Raw genomic sequence first — 24,588 nt, forward strand, 5'->3', positions numbered from 1 at the left:
GTCGGTGTGTCAGTGTCGGTGTGACAGTGTCGGTGTGTCAGTGTCGGTGTGTCAGTGTCGGTGTGTCAGTGTCGGTGTGTCAGTGTCGGTGTGTCAGCGAGTGTGTCAGTGTCGGTGTGTCAGTGTCGGTGTGACAGTGTCGGTGTGTCAGTGTCGGTGTGTCAGCGAGTGTGTCAGTGTCGGTGTGTCAGTGTCGGTGTGTCAGTGTCGGTGTGTCAGTGTCGGTGTGTCAGTGTCGGTGTGTCAGTGTCGGTGTGTCAGCGAGTGTGTCAGTGTCGGTGTGACTGTGATGAATGTGAAGTCTGTGACACACTGATCACTGTCAGACGTCTCACAACACCAGGATAAGGTCCAACAGGGTTATTTGGTAGCACAAGCTTTCAGAGCGCTGCTCCTTCACCCCCACGCACCTGATGAAGGGACGGCGCTCCGACAGCTCGTGATTCCAAATAAATCTGTTGGCCTTTACTCTGCTGTTGTGAGACTTCTTGCTGTTCCCATCCTAGTCCAACGCAGGATTCTCCATATCACACTGATCACTGACAGCTCTGATCCTCTCTCTCTCTCTGTCTCTCTCTGTCTCTGTTTCTCCCTCTCTCTCTCTGCCTCTCTCTCTGCCTCCCTCTCTCTGCCTCCCTCTCTCTGCCTCTCTCTCTCTGCCTCCCTCTCTCTGCCTCCCTCTCTCTGCCTCCCTCTCTCTGCCTCCCTCTCTCTCCGTCTCTCCCCCTCTCCGTCTCTCCCCCTCTCCGTCTCTCCCCCTCTCCGTCTCTCCCCCTCTCCGTCTCTCCCCCTCTCCGTCTCACTGTACCTCTCTCTGTCCCTCTCGCTCTGTTTCTCTCTCTCTCTCGCTCTGTTTCTCTCTCTCTCTGTCTCCCTCTCTCTCTCTGTCCCTCTCTCTGTCTCTCTCTCTCTCTGTCTCTCTCTCTCTGTCTCTCTCTCTTTCTCTCTCTGTCTCTGTCTCTCTCTCGCTCCCTCTCTCTCGCTCCCTCTCTCTCTGTCTCTCTCTCCCTCTCGCTCCCACTCTGTCTCTCTCTCTCTCTGTCTCTCTCTCTCTGTCTCTCTCTCTTTCTCTCTCTGTCTCTGTCTCTCTCTCGCTCCCTCTCTCTCGCTCCCTCTCTCTCTGTCTCTCTCTCCCTCTCGCTCCCACTCTGTCTCTCTCTCTCTCTGTCCCTCTCTCTCTCTCTCTGTCTCTCTGTCTCTCTCTCTGTCTCTCTCTCTGTCTCTGTTGCTGTCTCTCTTGCTGTCTCTCTTTCTGTCTCTTCCTCTGTCTCTCTCTCTCTGTCTCTCTCTCTGTCTGTCTCTGTCTCTCTCTCTGTCTCTCTCTCTGTCTCTCTCTCTGTCTCTCTCTCTGTCTCTCTCTCTGTCTTTGTCTCTCTCTCTCTGTCTGTCTCTCTCTCTCTCTCTCTCTCTCTCTCTGTCTCTCTCTATCTCGCTCCCTCTCTCTCGCTCCCTCTCTCTCTGTCTCTCTCTCTCTGTCTCTCTCTGTCTATAGATTAACAAGACGGTTCGGGCCACACTGCAGGCGCTGCAGGATCTGGCAGCGAGTGAGGATTCCGACCTTCCCGACCCTTTTCAGATCAACCGATCGACTGAGTCGGTGAGATCCGCCGGATCTGACTCCGGCTTCAAGAGCAACACCGGGAAACGCCGCACCAACCAGCAGGACACTGAGATCTACTATTTCACCGTAAGGCCATTCGCAACGGGCGGTGGGCAAAGCCAGAACACCGGGATTGCGGAGGGGGAAACATACCCGTCTGTACCCCCGGGGGACACTCCCCACCCCCCGGGGACACTCCCCACCCCCCGGGAGACACTCCCCACCCCACCACACCCTCCGGGAGACACTCCCCACCCCCCGGGGACACTCCCCACCCCCCGGGGGACACTCCCCACCCCCCCGGGGGACACTCCCCACCCCCCGGGGGACACTCCCCACCCCCCGGGGGACACTCCCCACCCCCCGGGGGACACTCCCCACCCCCCGGGGGACACTCCCCACCCCCCGGGGGACACTCCCCACCCCCCGGGGGACACTCCCCACCCCCCGGGGGACACTCCCCACCCCCCGGGGGACACTCCCCACCCCCTGGGGACACTCCCCACCCCCCGGGGACACTCCCCACCCCCCGGGGGACACTCCCCACCCCCCGGGGACACTCCCCACCCCCCGGGAGACACTCCCCACCCCACCACACCCTCCGGGAGACACTCCCCACCCCCCGGGGGACACTCCCCACCCCCCGGGGGACACTCCCCACCCCCCGGGAGACACTCCCCACCCCCCGGGAGACACTCTCCACCCCCCGGGGACACTCCCCACCCCCCGGGGGACACTCCCCACCACCCGGGGACACTCCCCACCCCCCGGGGGACACTCCCCACCCCCCGGGGACACTCCCCACCACCCGGGGACACTCCCCACCCCCCGGGGACACTCCCCACCCTCCGGGGAACACTCCCCACCCCCCGGGGACACTCCCCACCCCCCGGGGGACACTCCCCACCCCCCGGGGGACACTCCCCACCCCCCGGGGGACACTCCCCACCCCCCGGGGGACACTCCCCACCCCCCGGGGGACACTCCCCACCCCCCGGGGGACACTCCCCACCCTCCGGGGAACACTCCCCACCCCCCGGGGACACTCCCCACCCCCCGGGGACACTCCCCACCCCCCGGGGGACACTCCCCACCCCCCGGGGGACACTCCCCACCCCCCGGGGGACACTCCCCACCCCCCGGGGGACACTCCCCACCCCCCGGGGGACACTCCCCACCCCCCGGGGACACTCCCCACCCCCCGGGGACACTCCCCACCCCCCGGGGACACTCCCCACCCCCCGGGGACACTCCCCACCCCCCGGGGACACTCCCCACCCTCCGGGGAACACTCCCCACCCCCCGGGGACACTCCCCACCCCCCGGGGACACTCCCCACCCCCCGGGGACACTCCCCACCACCCGGGGGACACTCCCCACCCCCCGGGGGACACTCCCCACCCCCCGGGGACACTCCCCACCCCCCGGGGACACTCCCCACCCTCCGGGGAACACTCCCCACCCCCCGGGGACACTCCCCACCCCCCGGGGACACTCCCCACCCCCCGGGGGACACTCCCCACCCCCCGGGGGACACTCCCCACCCCCCGGGGACACTCCCCACCCCCCGGGGACACTCCCCACCCCCCGGGGGACACTCCCCACCCCCCGGGGGACACTCCCCACCCCCCGGGAGACACTCCCCACCCCCCGGGGACACTCCCCACCCCCCGGGGGACACTACCCACCCCCCGGGGGACACTCCCCACCCCCCGGGGGACACTCCCCACCCCCCGGGGGACACTCCCCACCCCCCGGGGACACTCCCCACCCCCCGGGGGACACTCCCCACCCCCCGGGGGACACTCCCCACCCCCCGGGGACACTCCCCACCCCCCGGGGACACTCCCCACCCTCCGGGGAACACTCCTCACCCCCCGGGGACACTCCCCACCCCCCGGGGACACTCCCCACCCCCCGGGGACACTCCCCACCACCCGGGGGACACTCCCCACCCCCCGGGGGACACTCCCCACCCCCCGGGAGACACTCCCCACCCCCCGGGGACACTCCCCACCCCCCGGGGACACTCCCCACCCCCCGGGGGACACTCCCCACCCCCCGGGGGACACTCCCCACCCCCCGGGGGACACTCCCCACCCCCCGGGGGACACTCCCCACCCCCCGGGGGACACTCCCCACCCCCCGGGGGACACTCCTCACCCCCCGGGGACACTCCCCGCCCCCCGGGGACACTCCCCGCCCCCCGGGGACACTCCCCGCCCCCCGGGGACACTCCCCACCCCCCGGGGACACTCCCCACCCCCCGGGGACACTCCCCACCCCCCGGGGGACACTCCCCAACCCCCGGGGGACACTCCCCACCCCCCGGGGGACACTCCCCACCCCCCGGGGACACTCCCCACCCCCCGGGGGACACTCCCCACCCCCCGGGGGACACTCCCCACCCCGCGGGGACACTCCCCACCCCCCGGGAACACTCCCCACCCCCGGGGGACACTCCCCACCCCCCGGGGACACTCCCCACCCCCCGGGGACACTCCCCACCCCCCGGGGGACACTCCCCACCCCCCGGGGGACACTCCCCACCCCCCGGGGACACTCCCCACCCCCCGGGAGACACTCCCCACCCCACCACACCCTCCGGGAGACACTCCCCACCCCCCGGGGGACACTCCCCACCCCCCGGGGGACACTCCCCACCCCCCGGGGGACACTCCCGACCCCCCGGGGGACACTCCCCACCCCCCGGGGACACTCCCCACCACCCGGGGACACTCCCCGCCCCCCGGGGACACTCCCCGCCCCCCGGGGACACTCCCCGCCCCCCGGGGACACTCCCCGCCCCCCGGGGACACTCCCCACCCCCCGGGGGACACTCCCCACCCCCGGGGGACACTCCCCACCCCCCGGGGACACTCCCCACCCCCCGGGGGACACTCCCCAACCCCCGGGGGACACTCCCCACCCCCCGGGGGACACTCCCCACCCCCCGGGGACACTCCCCACCCCCCGGGGGACACTCCCCACCCCCCGGGGGACACTCCCCACCCCGCGGGGACACTCCCCACCCCCCGGGAACACTCCCCACCCCCCGAGGACACTCCTCACCCCCCGGGGGACACTCCCCACCCCCCGGGGACACTCCCCACCCCCCGGGGACACTCCCCACCCCGCGGGAGACACTCCCCACCCCACCACACCCTCCGGGAGACACTCCCCACCCCCCGGGGGACACTCCCCACCCCCCGGGAGACACTCCCCACCCCCCGGGGGACACTCCCCACCCCCCGGGGGACACTCCCCGCCCCCCGGGGGACACTCCTCAACACCCGCCCCCCCCCCCCCCCCCCCCCACCACACCCAGGGAGACACTCCCCACCCTCCGGGAGACACTCACACGCCCCAGGGAGACGCTCACTGCTTCCCCACCCCCCCCCCCAGGGAGACACTCCCCACCCCCACCCCCAGGGAGGCACTCCCCACCCCCACTCCCCAGCCCCTGGGAGACACTCCCCACCCCCCGGGGGACACTCCCCACCCCCCGGGGGACACTCCCCACCCCCCGGGGGACACTCCCGACCCCCCGGGGGACACTCCCGACCCCCCGGGGGACACTCCCCACCCCCCGGGGGACACTCCTCACCCCCCGGGGGACACTCCCGACCCCCCGGGGGACACTCCCCACCCCCCGGGGGACACTCCCCACCCCCCGGGGACACTCCCCACCCCCCGGGGACACTCCCCACCCCCCGGGAGACACTCCCCACCCCACCACACCCTCCGGGAGACACTCCCCACCCCCCGGGGGACACTCCCCACCCCCCGGGGGACACTCCCCACCCCCGGGGGGACACTCCCCACCCCCCGGGAGACACTCCCCACCCCCCGGGGGACACTCCCCACCCCCCGGTAGACACTCCCCGCCCCCCGGGGGACACTCCTCAACACCCCCCCCCCCACCACCACACCCAGGGAGACACTCCCCACCCTCCGGGAGACACTCACACGCCCCAGGGAGACACTCACTGCTTCCCCACCCCCCCCCCCAGGGAGACACTCCCCACCCCCACCCCCAGGGAGACACTCCCCACCCCCACTCCCCACCCCCTGGGAGACACTCCCCACCCCCCAGGGAGACACTCACCCCTTCCCCACCCCCAGAGAGACACTGACCCCTTCCCCACCCCCAGTGAGACAATCACCCCTTCCCCACACTCAGGGAGACACTGACCCCTTCCCCACCCTCAGAGAGACACTGACCCCTTCCCCACCCCCAGTGAGACAATCACCCCTTCCCCACACTCAGGGAGACACTGACCCCTTCCCTAACCCCAGTGAGACACTCACGCCTTCCCTCACCCCAGGGAGTCACACCCTCACACACACGCAGACAGGGGGAATATACCCCCCTCTGCAGTAGGGAGACACACACACCCTGACAGACACACACAAACACAGAGGGGGCACTATATCCCCTTGCGGATAGGTGCACCAGTGGGGGGGAAGGGGGTAATTACCCTGGGGTTTGGGGGGTAATTATCCTGGGGTTTGGGGGTAATTATCCTGGGGTTTGGGGGTAATTATCCTGGGGTTTGGGGGATAATTACCCTGGGATTTGGGGGGTAATTAACCCAGGGTTTTGCAGGGGCTTTTGCCCCAGGGTTTGGGAAGCCCATTCCCCGGCTAAGCCCCCAGGATAATTCTCTCGTTCCCTCTTGCAGAAACTTAAAGAGTTTGTAGTCAAGAGCAGCAGGATCTCGAATCTGCAGGCCAAGTTCGATCTCCTGAAGCCATCTGTCGAGAAGGGTGAGTCCATCAGGGAAAATACCGGGGTCAGTGTGAGTGAGTATACCGGGGTCAGTGTGAGTGAGTATACCGGGGTCAGAGTGAGTATACCGGGGTCAGTGTGAGTGAGTATACCGGGGTCAGTGTGAGTGAGTATACCGGGGTCAGTGTGAGTCTACCGGGGTCAGTGTGAGTGAGTATACCGGGGTCAGTGTGAGTATACCGGGGTCAGTGTGAGTGAGTATACCGGGGTCAGTGTGAGTGAGTATACCGGGGTCAGTGTGAGTGAGTATACCGGGGTCAGTGTGAGTGAGTATACCGGGGTCAGTGTGAGTGAGTATACCGGGGTCAGTGTGAGTGAGTATACCGAGGTCAGTGTGAGTGAGTATACCGGGGTCAGTGTGAGTGAGTATACCGGGGTCAGTGTGAGTGAGTATACCGGGGTCAGTGTGAGGGAGTTTACCGGGGTCAGTGTGAGTGAATATACCGGGGTCAGTGTGAGTGAGTATACCGGGGTCAGTGTGAGTGAGTATACCAGGGTCAGTGTGAGCGAGGATACCGGGGTCAGTGTGAGTGAGTATACCGGGGTCAGAGTGAGTGAGTATACCGGGGTCAGTGTGAGTGAGTATACCGGGGTCAGCGTGAGTGAGTATACCGGGGTCAGTGTGAGTGAGTATACCGGGGTCAGTGTGAGCGAGGATACCGGGGTCAGTGTGAGTGAGTATACCGGGGTCAGTGTGAGTGAGTATCCGGGGTCAGCGTGAGCGAGTATACCGGGGTCAGTGTGAGTGAGTATACCGGGGTCAGTGTGAGCGAGGATACCGGGGCAGTGTGAGTGAGTATACCGGGGTCAGTGTGAGTGAGTATACCGGGGTCAGTGTGAGGGAGTTTACCGGGGTCAGTGTGAGTGAGTATACCGGGGTCAGGGTCAGTGTGAGTGAGTATACCGGGGTCAGTGTGAGTGAGTATACCGGGGTCAGTGTGAGTGAGTATACCGGGGTCAGTGTGAGTGAGTATACCGGGGTCAGAGTGAGTGAGTATACCGGGGTCAGTGTGAGTGAGTATACCGGGGTCAGAGTGAGTGAGTATACCGGGGTCAGTGTGAGTGAGTATACCGGGGTCAGTGTGAGTGAGTATACTGGGGTCAGTGTGAGTGAGTATACCGGGGTCAGAGTGAGTGAGTATACCGGGGTCAGAGTGAGTGAGTATACCGGGGTCAGTGTGAGCGAGGATACCGGGGTCAGAGTGAGTGAGTATACCGGGGTCAGTGTGGGTGTGTATACCGGGGTCAGTGTGGGTGTGTATACCGGGGTCAGTGTGGGTGTGTATACCGGGGTCAGTGTGGGTGTGTATACCGGGGTCAGTGTGAGTGAGTATACTGGGGTCAGTGTGAGTGAGTATACCGGGGTCAGTGTGAGTGAGTATACTGGGGTCAGTGTGAGTGAGTATACCGGGGTCAGTGTGAGTGAGTATACCGGGGTCAGTGTGAGTGAGTATACCGGGGTCAGTGTGAGTGAGTATACCGGGGTCAGTGTGAGTGAGTATACCGGGGTCAGAATGAGTGAGTATACCAGGGTCAGTGTGAGTGAGTATACCGGGGTCAGTGTGAGTGAGTATACCGGGGTCAGTGTGAGTGTGTATACCGGGGTCAGTGTGAGTGTGTATACCGGGGTCAGTGTGAGTGAGTATACCGGGGTCAGTGTGGGTGTGTATACCGGGGTCAGTGTGAGTGAGTATACCGGGGTCAGTGTGAGTGAGTATACCGGGGTCAGTGTGGGTGTGTATACCGGGGTCAGTGTGGGTGTGTATACCGGGGTCAGTGTGAGTGAGTATACCGGGGTCAGTGTGAGTGAGTATACCGGGGTCAGTGTGAGTGAGGATACCGGGGTCAGTGTGAGTGAGTATACCGGGGTCAGTGTGAGTGAGTATACCGGGGTCAGTGTGAGTGAGGATACCGGGGCAGTGTGAGTGAGTATACCGGGGTCAGTGTGAGTGAGTATACCGGGGTCAGTGTGAGTGAGTATACCGGGGTCAGTGTGGGTGAGTATACCGGGGTCAGTGTGAGTGAGTATACCGGGGTCAGTGTGAGTGAGTATACCGGGGTCAGTGTGAGTGAGTATACCGGGGTCAGTGTGAGTGAGTATACCGGGGTCAGTGTGGGTGTGTATACCGGGGTCAGTGTGAGTGTGTATACCGGGGTCAGTGTGAGTGAGTATACCGGGGTCAGTGTGAGTGAGTATACCGGGGTCCGTGTGAGTGAGTATACCGGGGTCAGTGTGAGTGAGTATACCGGGGTCAGGGTCAGTGTGAGTGAGTATACCGGGGTCAGTGTGAGTGAGTATACCGGGGTCAGTGTGAGTGAGGATACCGGGGTCAGTCTGAGTGAGTATACCGGGGTCAGTGTGAGTGAGTATACCGGGGTCAGTGTGAGTGAGGATACCGGGGCAGTGTGAGTGAGTATACCGGGGTCAGTGTGAGTGAGTATACCGGGATCAGTGTGAGTGAGTATACCGGGGTCAGTGTGGGTGAGTATACCGGGGTCAGTGTGAGTGAATATACCGGGGTCAGTGTGAGTGAGGATACCGGGGCAGTGTGAGTGAGTATACCGGGGTCAGTGTGAGTGAGTATACCGGGGTCAGTGTGAGTGAGTATACCGGGGTCAGTGTGAGTGAGTATACCGGGGTCAGTGTGAGTGAGTATACCGGGGTCAGTGTGAGTGAGTATACCGGGGTCAGTGTGAGTGAGTATACCGGGGTCAGTGTGAGTGAGTATACCGGGGTCAGTGTGAGTGAGTATACCGGGGTCAGTGTGAGTGAGTATACCGGGGTCAGTGTGAGTGAGTATACCGGGGTCAGGGTCAGTGTGAGTGAGTATACCGGGGTCAGTGTGAGTGAGTATACCGGGGTCAGTGTGAGTGAGTATACCGGGGTCAGTGTGAGCGAGGATACCGGGGTCAGTGTGAGTGAGTATACCGGGGTCAGTGTGAGTGAGTATACCGGGGTCAGTGTGAGTGAGTATACCGGGGTCAGTGTGAGTGAGTATACCGGGGTCAGTGTGAGTGAGTATACCGGGGTCAGTGTGAGTGAGTATACCGGGGTCAGTGTGAGTGAGTATACCGGGGTCAGTGTGAGTGAGTATACCGGGGTCAGTGTGAGTGAGTATACCGGGGTCAGTGTGAGTGAGTATACCGGGGTCAGTGTGAGCGAGTATACCGGGGTCCGTGTGAGCGAGTATACCGGGGTCAGTGTGAGTGAGTATTCCGGGGTCAGTGTGAGTGAGTATACCGGGGTCAGTGTGAGTGAGTATACCGGGGTCAGTGTGAGTGAGTATACCGGGGTCAGTGTGAGTGAGTATACCGGGGTCAGTGTGAGCGAGGTATACCGGGGTCAGTGTGAGTGAGTATACCGGGGTCAGTGTGAGTGTGTATACCGGGTTCAGTGTGAGTGAGTATACCGGGGTCAGTGTGAGTGAGGATACCGGGGTCAGTTTGAGTGAGTATACCGGGATCAGTGTGGGTGAGTATACCGGGGTCAGTGTGAGTGAGTATACCGGGGTCAGTGTGGGTGTGTATACCGGGGTCAGTGTGGGTGTGTATACCGGGGTCAGTGTGAGTGTGTATACCGGGGTCAGTGTGAGTGTGTATACCGGGGTCAGTGTGAGTGTGTATACCGGGGACAGTGTGAGTGAGTATACCGGGGTCAGTGTGAGTGAGTATACCGGGGTCAGTGTGAGTGAGTATACCGGGGTCAGTGTGAGTGAGTATACTGGGGTCAGTGTGAGTGAGTATACCGGGGTCAGGGTCAGTGTGAGTGAGTATACCGGGGTCAGTGTGAGTGAGTATACCGGGGTCAGTGCGAGTGAGTATACCGGGGTCAGTGTGAGTGAGTATACCGGGGTCAGGGTCAGTGTGAGTGAGTATACCGGGGTCAGTGTGAGTGAGTATACTGGGGTCAGTGTGAGTGAGTATACCGGGGTCAGTGTGAGTGAGGATACCGGGGTCAGTGTGAGTGAGTATACTGGGGTCAGTGTGAGTGAGTATACCGGGGTCAGTGTGAGTGAGTATACCGGGGTCAGTGTGAGTGAGTATACCGGGGTCAGTGTGAGTGAGTATACCGGGGTCAGTGTGAGTGAGTATACCGGGGTCAGGGTCAGTGTGAGTGAGTATACCGGGGTCAGTGTGAGTGAGTATACCGGGGTCAGTGTGAGTGAGTATACCGGGGTCAGTGTGAGTGAGTATACCGGGGTCAGTGTGAGTGAGTATACCGGGGTCAGTGTGAGTGAGTATACCGGGGTCAGTGTGAGCGAGTATACCGGGGTCAGTGTGAGCGAGTATACCGGGGTCAGTGTGAGTGAGTATACCGGGGTCAGTGTGAGTGAGTATACCGGGGTCAGTGTGAGCGAGTATACCGGGGTCAGTGTGAGCGAGTATACCGGGGTCAGTGTGAGCGAGTATACCGGGGTCAGTGTGAGTGAGTATACCGGGGTCAGTGTGAGTGAGTATACCGGGGTCAGTGTGAGTGAGTATACCGGGGTCAGTGTGAGTGAGTATACTGGGGTCAGAGTGAGTATACCGGGGTCAGTGTGAGTGAGTATACCGGGGTCAGTGTGAGTGAGTATACCAGGGTCAGTGTGAGTGAGTATACCGGGGTCAGTGTGAGTGAGTATACCGGGGTCAGTGTGAGTGAGTATACCGGGGTCCGTGTGAGCGAGTATACCGGGGTCAGTGTGAGCGAGTATACCGGGGTCCGTGTGAGCGAGTATACCGGGGTCAGTGTGAGTGAGTATTCCGGGGTCAGTGTGAGTGAGTATACCGGGGTCAGTGTGAGTGAGTATACCGGGGTCAGTGTGAGTGAGTATACCTGGGTCAGTGTGAGTGAGTATACCGGGGTCAGTGTGAGCGAGGTATACCGGGGTCAGTGTGAGTGAGTATACCGGGGTCAGTGTGAGTGTGTATACCGGGTTCAGTGTGAGTGAGTATACCGGGGTCAGTGTGAGTGAGGATACCGGGGTCAGTTTGAGTGAGTATACCGGGGTCAGTGTGGGTGAGTATACCGGGGTCAGTGTGAGTGAGTATACCGGGGTCAGTGTGGGTGTGTATACCGGGGTCAGTGTGGGTGTGTATACCGGGGTCAGTGTGAGTGTGTATACCGGGGTCAGTGTGAGTGTGTATACCGGGGTCAGTGTGAGTGTGTATACCGGGGTCAGTGTGAGTGAGTATACCGGGGTCAGTGTGAGTGAGTATACCGGGGTCAGTGTGAGTGAGTATACCGGGGTCAGGGTCAGTGTGAGTGAGTATACCGGGGTCAGTGTGAGTGAGTATACCGGGGTCAGGGTCAGTGTGAGTGAGTATACCGGGGTCAGTGTGAGTGAGTATACCGGGGTCAGTGTGAGTGAGTATACCGGGGTCAGTGTGAGTGAGTATACCGGGGTCAGTGTGAGTGAGTATACCGGGGTCAGTGTGAGTGAGTATACTGGGGTCAGGGTTGGTGTGAATGAGTGTACCGGGATCAGAGTGAGCTGGGCTGGTGTGCGATATACTGGAGGTGGGGACGGTGTGCGGTATACGGGGGGTGGGGTCGGTGTGCGGTATACTGGGGGTGGGGACGGTGTGCGGTATACGGGGGGTGGGGCGGCGTGCGGTATACGGGGGGTGGGACGGTGTGCAGTATACGGGGGGTGGGGCGGCGTGCGGTATACAGGGGGGTGGGATGGGGGGTGGGGCGGCGTGGCGGTATACGGGGGGTGGGACGGGGGGTGGGGCGGCGTGCGGTATACGGGGGGTGGGACGGGGGGTGGGGCGGCGTGCGGTATACGGGGGGTGGGGCGGTGTGCGGTATACTGGGGGTGGGGTCGGTGTGCGGTATACGGGGGGTGGGGTCGGTGTGCGGTATACTGGGGGTGGGGCGGCGTGCGGTATACAGGGGGTGGGGTCGGTGTGCGGTATACAGGGGGTGGGGTCGGTGTGCGGTATACTGGGGGTGGGGTCGGTGTGCGGTATACTGGGGGTGGGGCGGCGTGCGGTATACAGGGGGTGGGGTCGGTGTGCGGTATACTGGGGGTGGGGTCGGTGTGCGGTATACGGGGGGTGGGGTCGGTGTGCGGTATACTGGGGGTGGGGTCGGTGTGCGGTATACGGGGGGTGGGGGCGGCGTGCGGTATACTGGGGGTGGGGTCGGTGTGCGGTATACGGGGGGTGGGGGCGGCGTGCGGTATACAGGGGGTGGGGTCGGTGTGCGGTATACTGGGGGTGGGGTCGGTGTGCGGTATACGGGGGGTGGGGGCGGCGTGCGGTATACTGGGGGTGGGGTCGGTGTGCGGTATACAGGGGGTGGGGTCGGTGTGCGGTATACTGGGGGTGGGGTCGGTGTGCGGTATACGGGGGGTGGGGGCGGCGTGCGGTATACTGGGGGTGGGGTCGGCGTGCGGTATACGGGGGGTGGGGTCGGTGTGCGGTATACTGGGGGTGGGGTCGGTGTGCGGTATACTGGGGGTGGGGTCGGCGTGCGGTATACTGGGGGTGGGGTCGGTGTGCGGTATACGGGGGGTGGGGTCGGTGTGCGGTATACGGGGGGTGGGGTCGGTGTGCGGTATACTGGGGGTGGGGTCGGTGTGCGGTATACTGGGGGTGGGGTCGGTGTGCGGTATACTGGGGGTGGGGTCGGCGTGCGGCATACGGGGGGTGGGGCGGCGTGCGATATACGGGGGGTGGGGTCGGTGTGTGGAATACTGGGGGTGGGGTCGGCGTGCGGCATACGGGGGGTGGGGTCGGTGTGTGGAATACTGGGGGTGGGGTCGGCGTGCGGTATACGGGGGGTGGGGTCGGTGTGCGGTATACGGGGGGTGGGGTCGGTGTGCGGTATACTGGGGGTAGGGTCGGTGTGCGGTATACAGGGGGTGGGGTCGGTGTGCGGTATACGGGGGGTGGGGTCGGTGTGCGGTATACGGGGGGTGGGGTCGGCGTGCGGCATACGGGGGGTGGGGCGGCGTGCGGTATACGGGGGGTGGGGTCGGTGTGTCGAATACTGGGGGTGGGGTCGGCGTGCGGCATACGGGGGGTGGGGTCGGTGTGCGGTATACGGGGGGTGGGGCGGCGTGCGGTATACGGGGGGTGGGGTCGGTGTGCGGTATACTGGGGGTAGGGTCGGTGTGCGGTATACAGGGGGTGGGGTCGGTGTGCGGTATACGGGGGGTGGGGTCGGTGTGCGGTATACTGGAGGTGGGGTCGGCGTGCGGTATACTGGGGGTGGGGTCGGTGTGCGGTATACGGGGGGTGGGGTCGGTGTGCGGTATACGGGGGGTGGGGTCGGTGTGCGGTATACGGGGGGTGGGGTCGGCGTGCGGTATACGGGGGGTGGGGTCGGTGTGCGGTATACGGGGGGTGGGGTCGGCGTGCGGTATACGGGGGGTGGGGTCGGTGTGCGGTATACGGGGGGTGGGGTCGGCGTGCGGTATACGGGGGGTGGGGTCGGTGTGCGGTATACGGGGGGTGGGGTCGGCGTGCGGTATACGGGGGGTGGGGTCGGTGTGCGGTATACGGGGGGTGGGGTCGGCGTGCGGTATACGGGGGGTGGGGTCGGTGTGCGGTATACTGGGGGTGGGGTCGGTGTGCGGTATACTGGGGGTGGGGCGGCGTGCCGTATACGGGGGGTGGGGTCGGCGTGCGGTATACTGGGGGTGGGGTCGGTGTGCGGTATACGGGGGGTGGGGTCGGTGTGCGGTATACGGGGGGTGGGGTCGGTGTGCGGTATACGGGGGTGGGGTCGGTGTGCGGTATACTGGGGGTGGGACGGTGTGCGGTATACTGGGGGTGGGGTCGGTGTGCGGTATACTGGGGGTGGGGTCGGTGTGCGGTATACTGGGGGTGGGGCGGCGTGCGGTATACGGGGGGTGGGGTCGGTGTGCGGTATACGGGGGGTGGGGACGGTGTGCGGTATACTGGGGGTGGGGTCGGTGTGCAGTATACTGGGGGTGGGGTCGGTGTGCAGTATACGGGGGGTGGGGTCGGTGTGCAGTATACAGGGGGTGGGGTCGGTGTGCAGTATACGGGGGGTGGGGTCGGTGTGCAGTATACAGGGGGTGGGGTCGGTGTGCAGTATACGGGGGGTGGGGTCGGTGTGCAGTATACGGGGGGTGGGGTCGGTGTGCAGTATACAGGGGGTGGGGTCGGTGTGCAGTATACGGGGGGTGGGGTCGGTGTGCGGTATACTGGGGGTGGGACGGTGTGCGGTATACGGGGGGTGGGGTCGGTGTGCAGTATACTGGGGGTGGGGTCGGCGTGCGGTATACGGGGGGTGGGGTCGGTGTGCAGTATACGGGGGGTGGGGTCGGTGTGCAGTATACAGGGGGTGGGGTCGGTGTGCAGTATACGGGGGGTGGGGTCGGTGTGCAGTATACGGGGGGTGGGGTCGGTGTGCAGTATACAGGGGGTGGGGTCGGTGTGCAGTATACGGGGGGTGGGGTCGGTGTGCGGTATACTGGGGGTGGGACGGTGTGCGGTATACTGGGGGTGGGGTCGGTGTGCAGTATACTGGGGGTGGGGTCGGTGTGCAGTATACGGGGGGTGGGGTCGGTGTGCAGTATACAGGGGGTGGGGTCGGTGTGCAGTATACGGGGGGTGGGGTCGGTGTGCGGTATACTGGGGGTGGGACGGTGTGCGGTATACTGGGGGTGGGGTCGGTGTGCAGTATACGGGGGGTGGGGTCGGTGTGCAGTATACGGGGGGTGGGGTCGGCGTGCGGTATACGGGGGGTGGGGTCGGCGTGCGGTATACGGGGGGTGGGGTCGGCGTGCGGTATACGGGGGGTGGGTCGGTGTGCGGTATACGGGGGGTGGGGCGGTGTGCGGTATACTGGGGGTGGGGTCGGTGTGCGGTATACTGGGGGTGGGGTCGGCGTGCGGTATACGGGGGGTGGGGTCGGTGTGCGGTATACGGGGGGTGGGGTCGGTGTGCGGTATACTGGGGGTGGGGTCGGTGTGCGGTATACTGGGGGTGGGGTCGGTGTGCGGTATACGGGGGGTGGGGTCGGTGTGCGGTATACGGGGGGTGGGGTCGGTGTGCGGTATACGGGGGGTGGGGTCGGTGTGCGGTATACGGGGGGTGGGGTCGGTGTGCGGTATACGGGGGGTGGGGTCGGTGTGCGGTATACTGGGGGTGGGGTCGGTGTGCGGTATACGGGGGGTGGGGTCGGTGTGCGGTATACGGGGGGTGGGGTCAGTGTGCGGTATACGGGGGGTGGGGTCGGTGTGCGGTATACGGGGGGTGGGGTCGGTGTGCGGTATACTGGGGGTGGGGTCGGCGTGCGGTATACGGGGGTGGGGTCGGTGTGCGGTATACGGGGGGTGGGGTCGGTGTGCGGTATACGGGGGGTGGGGTCGGTGTGCGGTATACTGGGGGTGGGGTCGGTGTGCGGTATACTGGGGGTGGGGTCGGTGTGCGGTATACTGGGGGTGGGGTCGGTGTGCGGTATACGGGGGGTGGGGTCGGTGTGCGGTATACGGGGGGTGGGGTCGGTGTGCGGTATACTGGGGGTGGGGTCGGTGTGCGGTATACTGGGGGTGGGGTCGGTGTGCGGTATACTGGGGGTGGGGTCGGTGTGCGGTATACTGGGGGTGGGGTCGGTGTGCGGTATACGGGGGGTGGGGTCGGTGTGCGGTATACGGGGGGTGGGGTCGGTGTGCGGTATACGGGGGGTGGGGTCGGTGTGCGGTATACTGGGGGTGGGGTCGGTGTGCGGTATACGGGGGGTGGGGTCGGTGTGCGGTATACTGGGGGTGGGGTCGGTGTGCGGTATACGGGGGGTGGGGACGGCGTGCGGTATACTGGGGGTGGGGTCGGTGTGCGGTATACTGGGGGTGGGGTCGGTGTGCGGTATACTGGGGGTGGGGTCGGTGTGCGGTATACTGGGGGTGGGGTCGGTGTGCGGTATACTGGGGGTGGGGTCGGTGTGCGGTATACTGGGGGTGGGGTCGGTGTGCGGTATACTGGGGGTGGGGTCGGTGTGCGGTATACGGGTGGTGGGGTCGGTGTGCGGTATACTGGGGGTGGGGTCGGTGTGCGGTATACGGGGGGTGGGGTCGGTGTGCGGTATACGGGGGGTGGGGTCGGCGTGCGGTATACGGGGGGTGGGACGGGGATGGGGTCGGTGTGCGGTATACGGGGGGTGGGGACGGCGTGCGGTATACGGGGGGTGGGGTCGGTGTGCGGTATACTGGGGGTGGGGACGGCGTGCGGTATACGGGGGGTGGGGTCGGTGTGCGGTATACGGGGGGTGGGGTCGGTGTGCGGTATACTGGGGGTGGGGTCGGCGTGCGGTATACGGGGGGTGGGGTCGGTGTGCGGTATACGGGGGGTGGGGTCGGTGTGCGGTATACTGGGGGTGGGGTCGGCGTGCGGTATACGGGGGGTGGGGGCGGCGTGCGGTATACTGGGGGTGGGGTCGGTGTGCGGTATACGGGGGATGGGGCGGTGTGCGGTATACGGGGGGTGGGGTCGGCGTGCGGTATACGGGGGGTGGGGGCGGCGTGCGGTATACTGGGGGTGGGGTCGGCGTGCGGTATACTGGGGGTGGGGTCGGCGTGCGGTATACGGGGGGTGGGGTCGGTGTGCGGTATACTGGGGGTGGGGTCGGTGTGCGGTATACTGGGGGTGGGGTCGGTGTGCGGTATACGGGGGGTGGGGACGGTGTGCGGTATACTGGGGGTGGGGTCGGTGTGCGGTATACGGGGGATGGGGCGGTGTGCGGTATACGGGGGTGGGGTCGGTGTGCGGTATACGGGGGATGGGTCGGCGTGCGGTATACTGGGGGTGGGGTCGGTGTGCGGTATACTGGGGGTGGGGTCGGTGTGCGGTATACTGGGGGTGGGGTCGGTGTGCGGTATACGGGGGGTGGGGTCGGCGTGCGGTATACGGGGGGTGGGGTCGGCGTGCGGTATACGGGGGGTGGGGTCGGTGTGCGGTATACGGGGGGTGGGGTCGGTGTGCGGTATACGGGGGGTGGGGTCGGCGTGCGGTATACGGGGGGTGGGGTCGGTGTGCGGTATACGGGGGGTGGGGTCGGTGTGCGGTATACTGGGGGTGGGGTCGGCGTGCGGTATACGGGGGATGGGTCGGTGTGCGGTATACTGGGGGTGGGGTCGGTGTGCGGTATACGGGGGGTGGGGTCGGTGTGCGGTATACTGGGGGTGGGGTCGGTGTGCGGTATACGGGGGGTGGGGTCGGTGTGCGGTATACGGGGGGTGGGACGGGGATGGGGTCGGTGTGCGGTATACGGGGGGTGGGGTCGGTGTGCGGTATACGGGGGGTGGGGTCGGTGTGCGGTATACGGGGGGTGGGGTCGGTGTGCGGTATACGGGGGGTGGGGTCGGTGTGCGGTATACGGGGGGTGGGACGGGGATGGGGTCGGTGTGCGGTATACGGGGGGTGGGACGGGGATGGGGTCGGTGTGCGGTATACGGGGGGTGGGGTCGGTGTGCGGTATACGGGGGGTGGGGTCGGTGTGCGGTATACGGGGGGTGGGGTCGGTGTGCGCTATACGGGGGGTGGGGTCGGTGTGCGGTATACGGGGGGTGGGGTCGGTGTGCGGTATACGGGGGGTGGGACGGGGATGGGGTCGGTGTGCGGTATACTGGGGGTGGGGTCGGCGTGCGGTATATGGGGGGTGGGGTCGGTGTGCGGTATACTGGGGGTGGGACGGGGGGTGGGGCGGCGTGCGGTATACGGGGGGTGGGGTCGGTGTGCAGTATATGGGGAGGGGGGGGTGGTGTGTGGTTGGGGGTGCCAGCCTCTCACCCCCAGCAGTGTCTCTGCCCTCTCACTAACTCCCGTCTCTCCTCCTCCCTCCAGGCATTGTTGATGACGAGCACAGGTCCAGGTAGGATCACCCACCTCCTCCAACCGTATTCCTGCGCCAGCCTCACCTCAGCATGGACCTATCTGCCTCGGAGCAGGCCAGATTGACCAGGGGAGGGGGTAGATGAGGGAGGGTCACACAGACAAAGCTCCCTCACCTCGAGTGTCGAGGATTGAGGGGGTGATCTGATCGAGGGGGTTTAAGATGATTAAATGATTCGATCGGCTCGATAGAGAGAAACTATTTCCCTGGTGTGAGGAGGGGGGGGTTCAGAGCGAGGGAACGGGCGCGGTGGGGGGGGGGGGGGGGGTGGCGGCGGGGGGGGAACGGGACGGGAGAAGGTTAAAATGAGAGGCCGGCCCTTCCAGTGCGGGGGGGAATGTCAGGAAGCACTTCTTCACATAAAGGGGAATGGGAATCCGGAACTCTCTCTCCCTCCCCAAAATAAAGCTATCGAGGCGGGTAAAGGTGGGGGCGGGGATTGATGGTTACGGAACCGAGGCAGGGAGATGGAGTTAGGATAGGAGGGCGAATGGCCTCCTCCTGTTCCTGTGTAACAGGCTCGAGAGAGAGAGAGGGGCTGAATGGCCTCCTCGCGTTCCTGTGTAACAGGCTTGAGAGAGAGGAGCTGAATGGCCTCGTCCTGTTCCTGTGTAACAGGCTTGAGAGAGAGGAGCTGAATGGCCTCGTCCTGTTCCTGTGTAACAGGCTTGAGAGAGAGGGGCTGAATGGCCTCCTCCTGTTCCTGTGTAACAGGCTTGAGAGAGAGGGGCTGAATGGCCTTGTCCTGTTCCTGTGTAACAGGCTCGAGAGAGAGAGAGGGGCTGAATGGCCTCCTCCTGTTCCTGTGTAACAGGCTTGAGAGAGAGGGGCTGAATGGCCTCCTCCTGTTCCTGTGTAACAGGCTTGAGAGAGAGGGGCTGAATGGCCTCCTCCTGTTCCTGTGTAACAGGCTTGAGAGAGAGGGGCTGAATGGCCTTGTCCTGTTCCTGTGTAACAGGCTCGAGAGAGAGAGAGGGGCTGAATGGCCTCCTCCTGTTCCTGTGTAACAGGCTTGAGAGAGAGCGGCTGAATGGCCTCCTCCTGTTCCTGTGTAACAGGCTTGAGAGAGAGAGAGGGGCTGAATGGCCTCCTCCTGTTCCTGTGTAACAGGCTTGAGAAAGAGGGGCTGAATGGCCTCCTCCTGTTCCTGTGTAACAGGCTTGAGAGAGAGGGGCTGAATGGCCTTGTCCTGTTCCTGTGTAACAGGCTTGAGAGAGAGGGGCTGAATGGCCTTGTCCTGTTCCTGTGTAACAGGCTCGAGAGAGAGAGAGGGGCTGAATGGCCTCCTCCTGTTCCTGTGTAACAGGCTCGAAAGAGAGCGGCTGAATGGCCTCCTCCTGTTCCTGTGTAACAGGCTCGAGAGAGAGAGAGGGGCTGAATGGCCTCCTCGCGTTCCTGTGTAACAGGCTTGAGAGAGAGGAGCTGAATGGCCTCGTCCTGTTCCTGTGTAACAGGCTTGAGAGAGAGGGGCTGAATGGCCTCCTCCTGTTCCTGTGTAACAGGCTTGAGAGAGAGGGGCTGAATGGCCTTGTCCTGTTCCTGTGTAACAGGCTCGAGAGAGAGAGAGGGGCTGAATGGCCTTGTCCTGTTCCTGTGTAACAGGCTCGAGAGAGAGAGAGGGGCTGAATGGCCTCCTCCTGTTCCTGTGTAACAGGCTTGGGAAAGAGGGGCTGAATGGCCTCCTCCTGTTCCTGTGTAACAGGCTCGAAAGAGAGCGGCTGAATGGCCTCCTCCTGTTCCTGTGTAACAGGCTCGAAAGAGAGCGGCTGAATGGCCTCCTCCTGTTCCTGTGTAACAGGCTTGAGAGAGAGGGGCTGAATGGCCTCCTCCTCCTCCTGTCTCAGGGATGAGGGGGTGTCAGTGAGAATGTGACCCAGGTTCTCATTGTCTTCTCCCTCCCCCCACACCCTCCACAGGTTACAGACGACGCTGGGCCGGTCTCAGAGACAGAGGCGATCGCGACCCTGCTCTCAGTACAACCAGAAACTCTTCAACGGTGACCTGGATTTATTTATCAAGGTACGCAAGCCCGCGGCAAGTAAACCGCTCCTTACACATCACCAATCCCCGCTGGAACGCCAGCCTTCCCACTTGGACAGCACATTTCCTAGCGGAGAGTGGCTGGGGGCTTTGCGGTGTCCTCTGGGTGATGGTGTCCACACAGACAGCACCTCAGCGAGTAGATCCACCCACTCACAGCGTTAACCCCAGGCCGGGACTCTGACCTGAGAGAACCAAGGGAGGCAGGCACTGGTCCCAGTCTCTGGAGCTGGAGCATGAGGAGCTGGGACAGGGTGAGGGGTCGGGAACAGGGTTACAAGTCAGCACAGGGTGAGGGGTCGGGAACAGGGTTACAAGTTAGCACAGGGTGAGGGGTCGGGAATGGGGTTACAGGTCAGCACAGGGTGAGGGGTCAGGAATGGGGTTACAGGTCAGCGCAGGGTGAGGGGTCAGGAATGGGGTTACAGGTCAGCACAGGATGAGGGTTCAGGAATGGGGTTACAGGTCAGCACAGGGTGAAAGGTCAGGAACAGGGTTACAGGTCAGCACAGGGTGAGGGGTCGGGAACGGGGTTACAGGTCAGCACAGGGTGAGGGTTCAGGAACAGGGTTACAGGTCAGCACAGGGTGAGGAGTCAGGAATGGGGTTACAGGTCAGCACAGGGTGAGGGGTCAGGAACAGGGTTACAGGTCAGCACAGGGCGAGAGTTCAGGAACGGGGTTACAGGTCAGCACAGGGTGAAAGGTCAGGAACAGGGTTACAGGTCAGCACAGGGTGAGGTTCAGGAACGGGGTTACAGGTCAGCTCAGGGTGAGGGGTCAGGAATGGGGTTACAGGTCAGCTCAGGGTGAGGGTTCAGAAACGGGGTTACAGGTCAGCACAGGGTGAAAGGTCAGGAACAGGGTTACAGGTCAGCACAGGGTGAGGGGTCAGGAACAGGGTTACAGGTCAGCACAGGGTGAGGGGTCAGGAACAGGGTTACAGGTCAGCACAGGGTGAGGAGTCAGGAACGGGGCTACAGGTCAGCACAGGGTGAGGGGTCAGGAACGGGGTTACAGGTCAGCACAGGGTGAGGGGTCAAGAACGGGGTTATAGGTCAGGACAGAGTGGGGGGTCGGGAATGAGGTTACAGGCCAGGACAGGGTGAGGGGTCGGGAATGGGGTTACAGGCCCGGACAGGGTGAGGGGTCGGGAATGGGGTTACAGGCCCGGACAGGGTGAGGGGTTGGGAATGGGGTTACAGGCCAGGACATGTTGAGGGGTCGGGAATGGGGTTACAAGTCAAGACAGGGTGGGGGTCGGGAATGGGGTTACAGGTCAGGACAGGGTGAGGGGTCAGGAATGGGGTTACAGGTCAGCACAGGGTGAGGTGTCTGGAATGGGGTTTCAATCAGCACTGGGTGAGAGGTCGAGAATGGGGTTATTGGTCAGCATAGGGTGAGGGGTCAGGAATGGGGTTACAGGTCAGGACAGGGTGAGGGGTTGGGAATGGGGTTACAGGCCAGGACAGGGTGAGGGGTCGGGAATGGGGTTACAGGTCAGGACAGGGTGAGGGGTCAGGAATGGGGTTACAGGTCAGCACAGGGTGAGGGGTCGGGAACGGGGTTGCAGGTCAGGACGGGGCGAGGGGTTGTGAATGGTGTTATAGGTCAGGACAGGGTGAAGGATCGGGAATGGGGTTACAGGTCAGCACAAGTTGAGAGGTCGGGAACGGGGTTACAGGTCGGGATAGGGCGAGGGGTTGGGGGTAACAGGTTGGGAGAGGGTGAGGGATCAGGTTGGGGTGACAGATGGGGATGGAATGAGGGATCTGGATGGGGGCAGGGATGGGGAGAGGGTAGGAGATGGGATCGGGATGGATCGAGATGGACCAGGATGGGATCGGGATGGGATTGCGATGGGATTGCGATGGATCGAGAGGGGATTGGGATGCAATTGGGATGGATTGGGATCGGGATGGGATTGGGATCGGGGTGGGATCGGGATCAGGATCGGGATTGGGATTGGGATTGGGATTGGGGTAGGTTTGGGATGGGATCGGGATTGGGATCGGGATGGGATAGGGGTGGGATCGGGGTGGGATTGGGATCGGGGTGGGATTGGGATCGGGGTAGGTTCGGGATGGGATCGGGATGGACCGGAATGGGATTGGGATGGACCGGGATCAGGATAGGATTGGGATGGACCGGAATGAGATGGGATTGGGATGGGATCGGGATGGGGTGGGATGAAATTGGGATGGACTGGGATGGGATTGGGATGGACCATGATTAATTGGGATGGGATTGGGATGGGATTGGGATGCCTCTTCTGCAGATTCCCAGGGCGAGCGTCTGAGTTTTGGGGAATTTTCCGGTCTTTTTCTAACCCGCACTGTGCCTTGTGATTCCCCCCAGAGCTCGGGACAGCCTATCCCACTGGTCATCGTGAGCTGTATTCGATTCATTAACCTGTATGGTGAGTGATCCCTTAACCTCCCCCCTCCTTCCCCCAGGTTCAACCTTCCCTAACTCTCCTCACTTACCCCCTCACACTCCCTCCATCGCCACTCGCTTCCTAACCCTCCCTCATTCTCTTCCTCCATCCCTCTCCCACTCCCTCTCTCCACATCCTATCCTCTATGTCTCCCTCTCTCCCTCCCTCCTTCCCCCTCCAACCCTTCCGTCTCTGTCTATCCGATTCTCGCTTCACCTCTCTCTCTCCCTTCTTCACTCCGACATTCCCACCCTCCATCTGTCATTCTTCCCTCACTTCCTCGCTCTCACTCTTTTCCCTCTCTCTCTTTCTCTCTCTGTCTCTCTCTCTCTCTCTCTCTCTCATTCCCTCTCTCTTCTCCCTCTCTCCCATAGTCTGACCTGTGCTCCCTCCCTGAGCTGTGAGCAATGTCTGTGAATTTATGTATCGCCATCACAAAGAGATTCTGGGGGTGAATCTGGTTCTGATCTGGATTGGATTTGATTTGAATCCGGGTTTGGTTCTAGTTTTGATCTGGATTGATTCTGTTTTCGGACAGGTCTACATCATGAGGGAATTTTCCGGATCCCTGGGTCACAGCTGGAAGTGAACGAGATCAGGAATGCGTTTGAACAAGGTTTGTCCATTTGACAGAGTGTGGTCTCCCCAATGGGGAACAGACACGGGGGTCCGTGTGGGGTGGAGCCGGCGCTTCTGTGGGTTCTGGGGTAGTACGGTGTGCGTTCGGTACAAGGGTGTGGAGTGTGGGCGGATGAATTGTGCAACAGGAACTTGTCCGGGAGTGTTTGTTATTTGCTGTGTTTGTGTTAGTGCGGGGTGTGTCTGTGTGTGTGTGCGGGGTGTGTCTGTGTGTGTGTGCGTGTGTGTGTGCGTGCGTGTGTGTGTGTCTGTGTGTGTGTGCGTATCTGTGTGCGTGCGTGTGTCTGTGTGCGTGCGTGTGTCTGTGTGCGTGCGTGTGTCTGTGTGTGTGTGTCTGTGTGTGTGTGTGCGTGCGTGTGTCTGTGTGTGTGTGTGTGTGTGTGTGCGTGCGTGTGTCTGTGTGCGTGCGTGTGTCTGTGTGTGTGCGTGCGTGTGTCTGTGTGCGTGCGTGTGTCTGTGTGTGTGTGTGCGTGTGTCTGTGTGCGTGCGTGTGTCTGTGTGCGTGCATGTGTCTGTGTGGGTGCGTGTGTCTGTGTGTGCGTGTGTCTGTGTGCGTGCGTGTGTCTGTGTGCGTGCGTGTGTCTGTGTGCGTGCGTCTGTCTGTGTGCGTGCGTGTGTCTGTGTGCGTGCGTGTGTCTGTGTGCGTGCGTGTGTCTGTGTGCGTGCGTGTGTCTGTGTGTGCGTGTGTCTGTGTGCGTGCGTGTGTCTGTGTGCGTGCGTGTGTCTGTGTGCGTGCGTGTGTCTGTGTGCGTGTTGTGTGTGCATGTTGTGTGTGCGTGTGTGTGTGCGTGTGTGTGTGTGCGTGTGTGTGCGCGTGTCTGTGTGTGTGCGCGTGTCTGTGTGCGCGTGTCTGTGTGTGTGCACGTGTCTGTGCGTGTGCGTGTCTGTGTGTGTGTGCGTGTCTGTGTGTGTGTGCGTGTCTGTGTGTGTGTGTGTGTGTGCGCGTGTCTGTGTGTGCGCGTGTCTGTGTGTGCGCGTGTCTGTGTGTGCGCGTGTCTGTGTGTGCGCGTGTCTGTGTGTGCGCGTGTCTGTGTGTGCGCGAGTCTGTGTGTGCGCGTGTCTGTGTGTGCGCGTGTCTGTGTGTGTGCGCGTGTGTGTGCGCGTCTGTGTGTGTGCACGTGTCTGTGCGTGTCTGTGTGTGTGTGCATGTCTGTGTGTGCGCGTGTCTGTGTGTGTGCGCGTGTCTGTGTGTGCGCGTGTCTGTGTGTGCGCGTGTCTGTGTGTGTGCGCGTG

At 63.2% G+C, this 24,588-nt stretch overlaps 1 protein-coding gene across 1 annotated transcript in view; it reads left to right on the forward strand.

The window, feature by feature from the left end:
- Positions 1 to 1,492: 1,492 nt before the first annotated feature.
- Positions 1,493 to 24,588, forward strand: part of LOC144488267 (SLIT-ROBO Rho GTPase-activating protein 3-like) — a gene marked incomplete at its 5' end in the record, with an annotated part of 48,355 nt that continues 25,259 nt past the window's right edge. The window contains 6 exons of the mRNA XM_078206308.1: positions 1,493 to 1,687; positions 6,286 to 6,370; positions 18,192 to 18,219; positions 20,157 to 20,259; positions 22,638 to 22,698; positions 23,255 to 23,332. Of these exons, the coding sequence (XP_078062434.1) occupies positions 1,493 to 1,687; positions 6,286 to 6,370; positions 18,192 to 18,219; positions 20,157 to 20,259; positions 22,638 to 22,698; positions 23,255 to 23,332 (550 nt within the window). The remainder of the gene's footprint in view (positions 1,688 to 6,285; positions 6,371 to 18,191; positions 18,220 to 20,156; positions 20,260 to 22,637; positions 22,699 to 23,254; positions 23,333 to 24,588) is intronic.

The sequence above is a fragment of the Mustelus asterias genome, unplaced genomic scaffold, assembly GCF_964213995.1.
Source record: "Mustelus asterias unplaced genomic scaffold, sMusAst1.hap1.1 HAP1_SCAFFOLD_1426, whole genome shotgun sequence".
In the NCBI taxonomy this organism is placed as follows: Eukaryota; Metazoa; Chordata; class Chondrichthyes; order Carcharhiniformes; family Triakidae; genus Mustelus; species Mustelus asterias.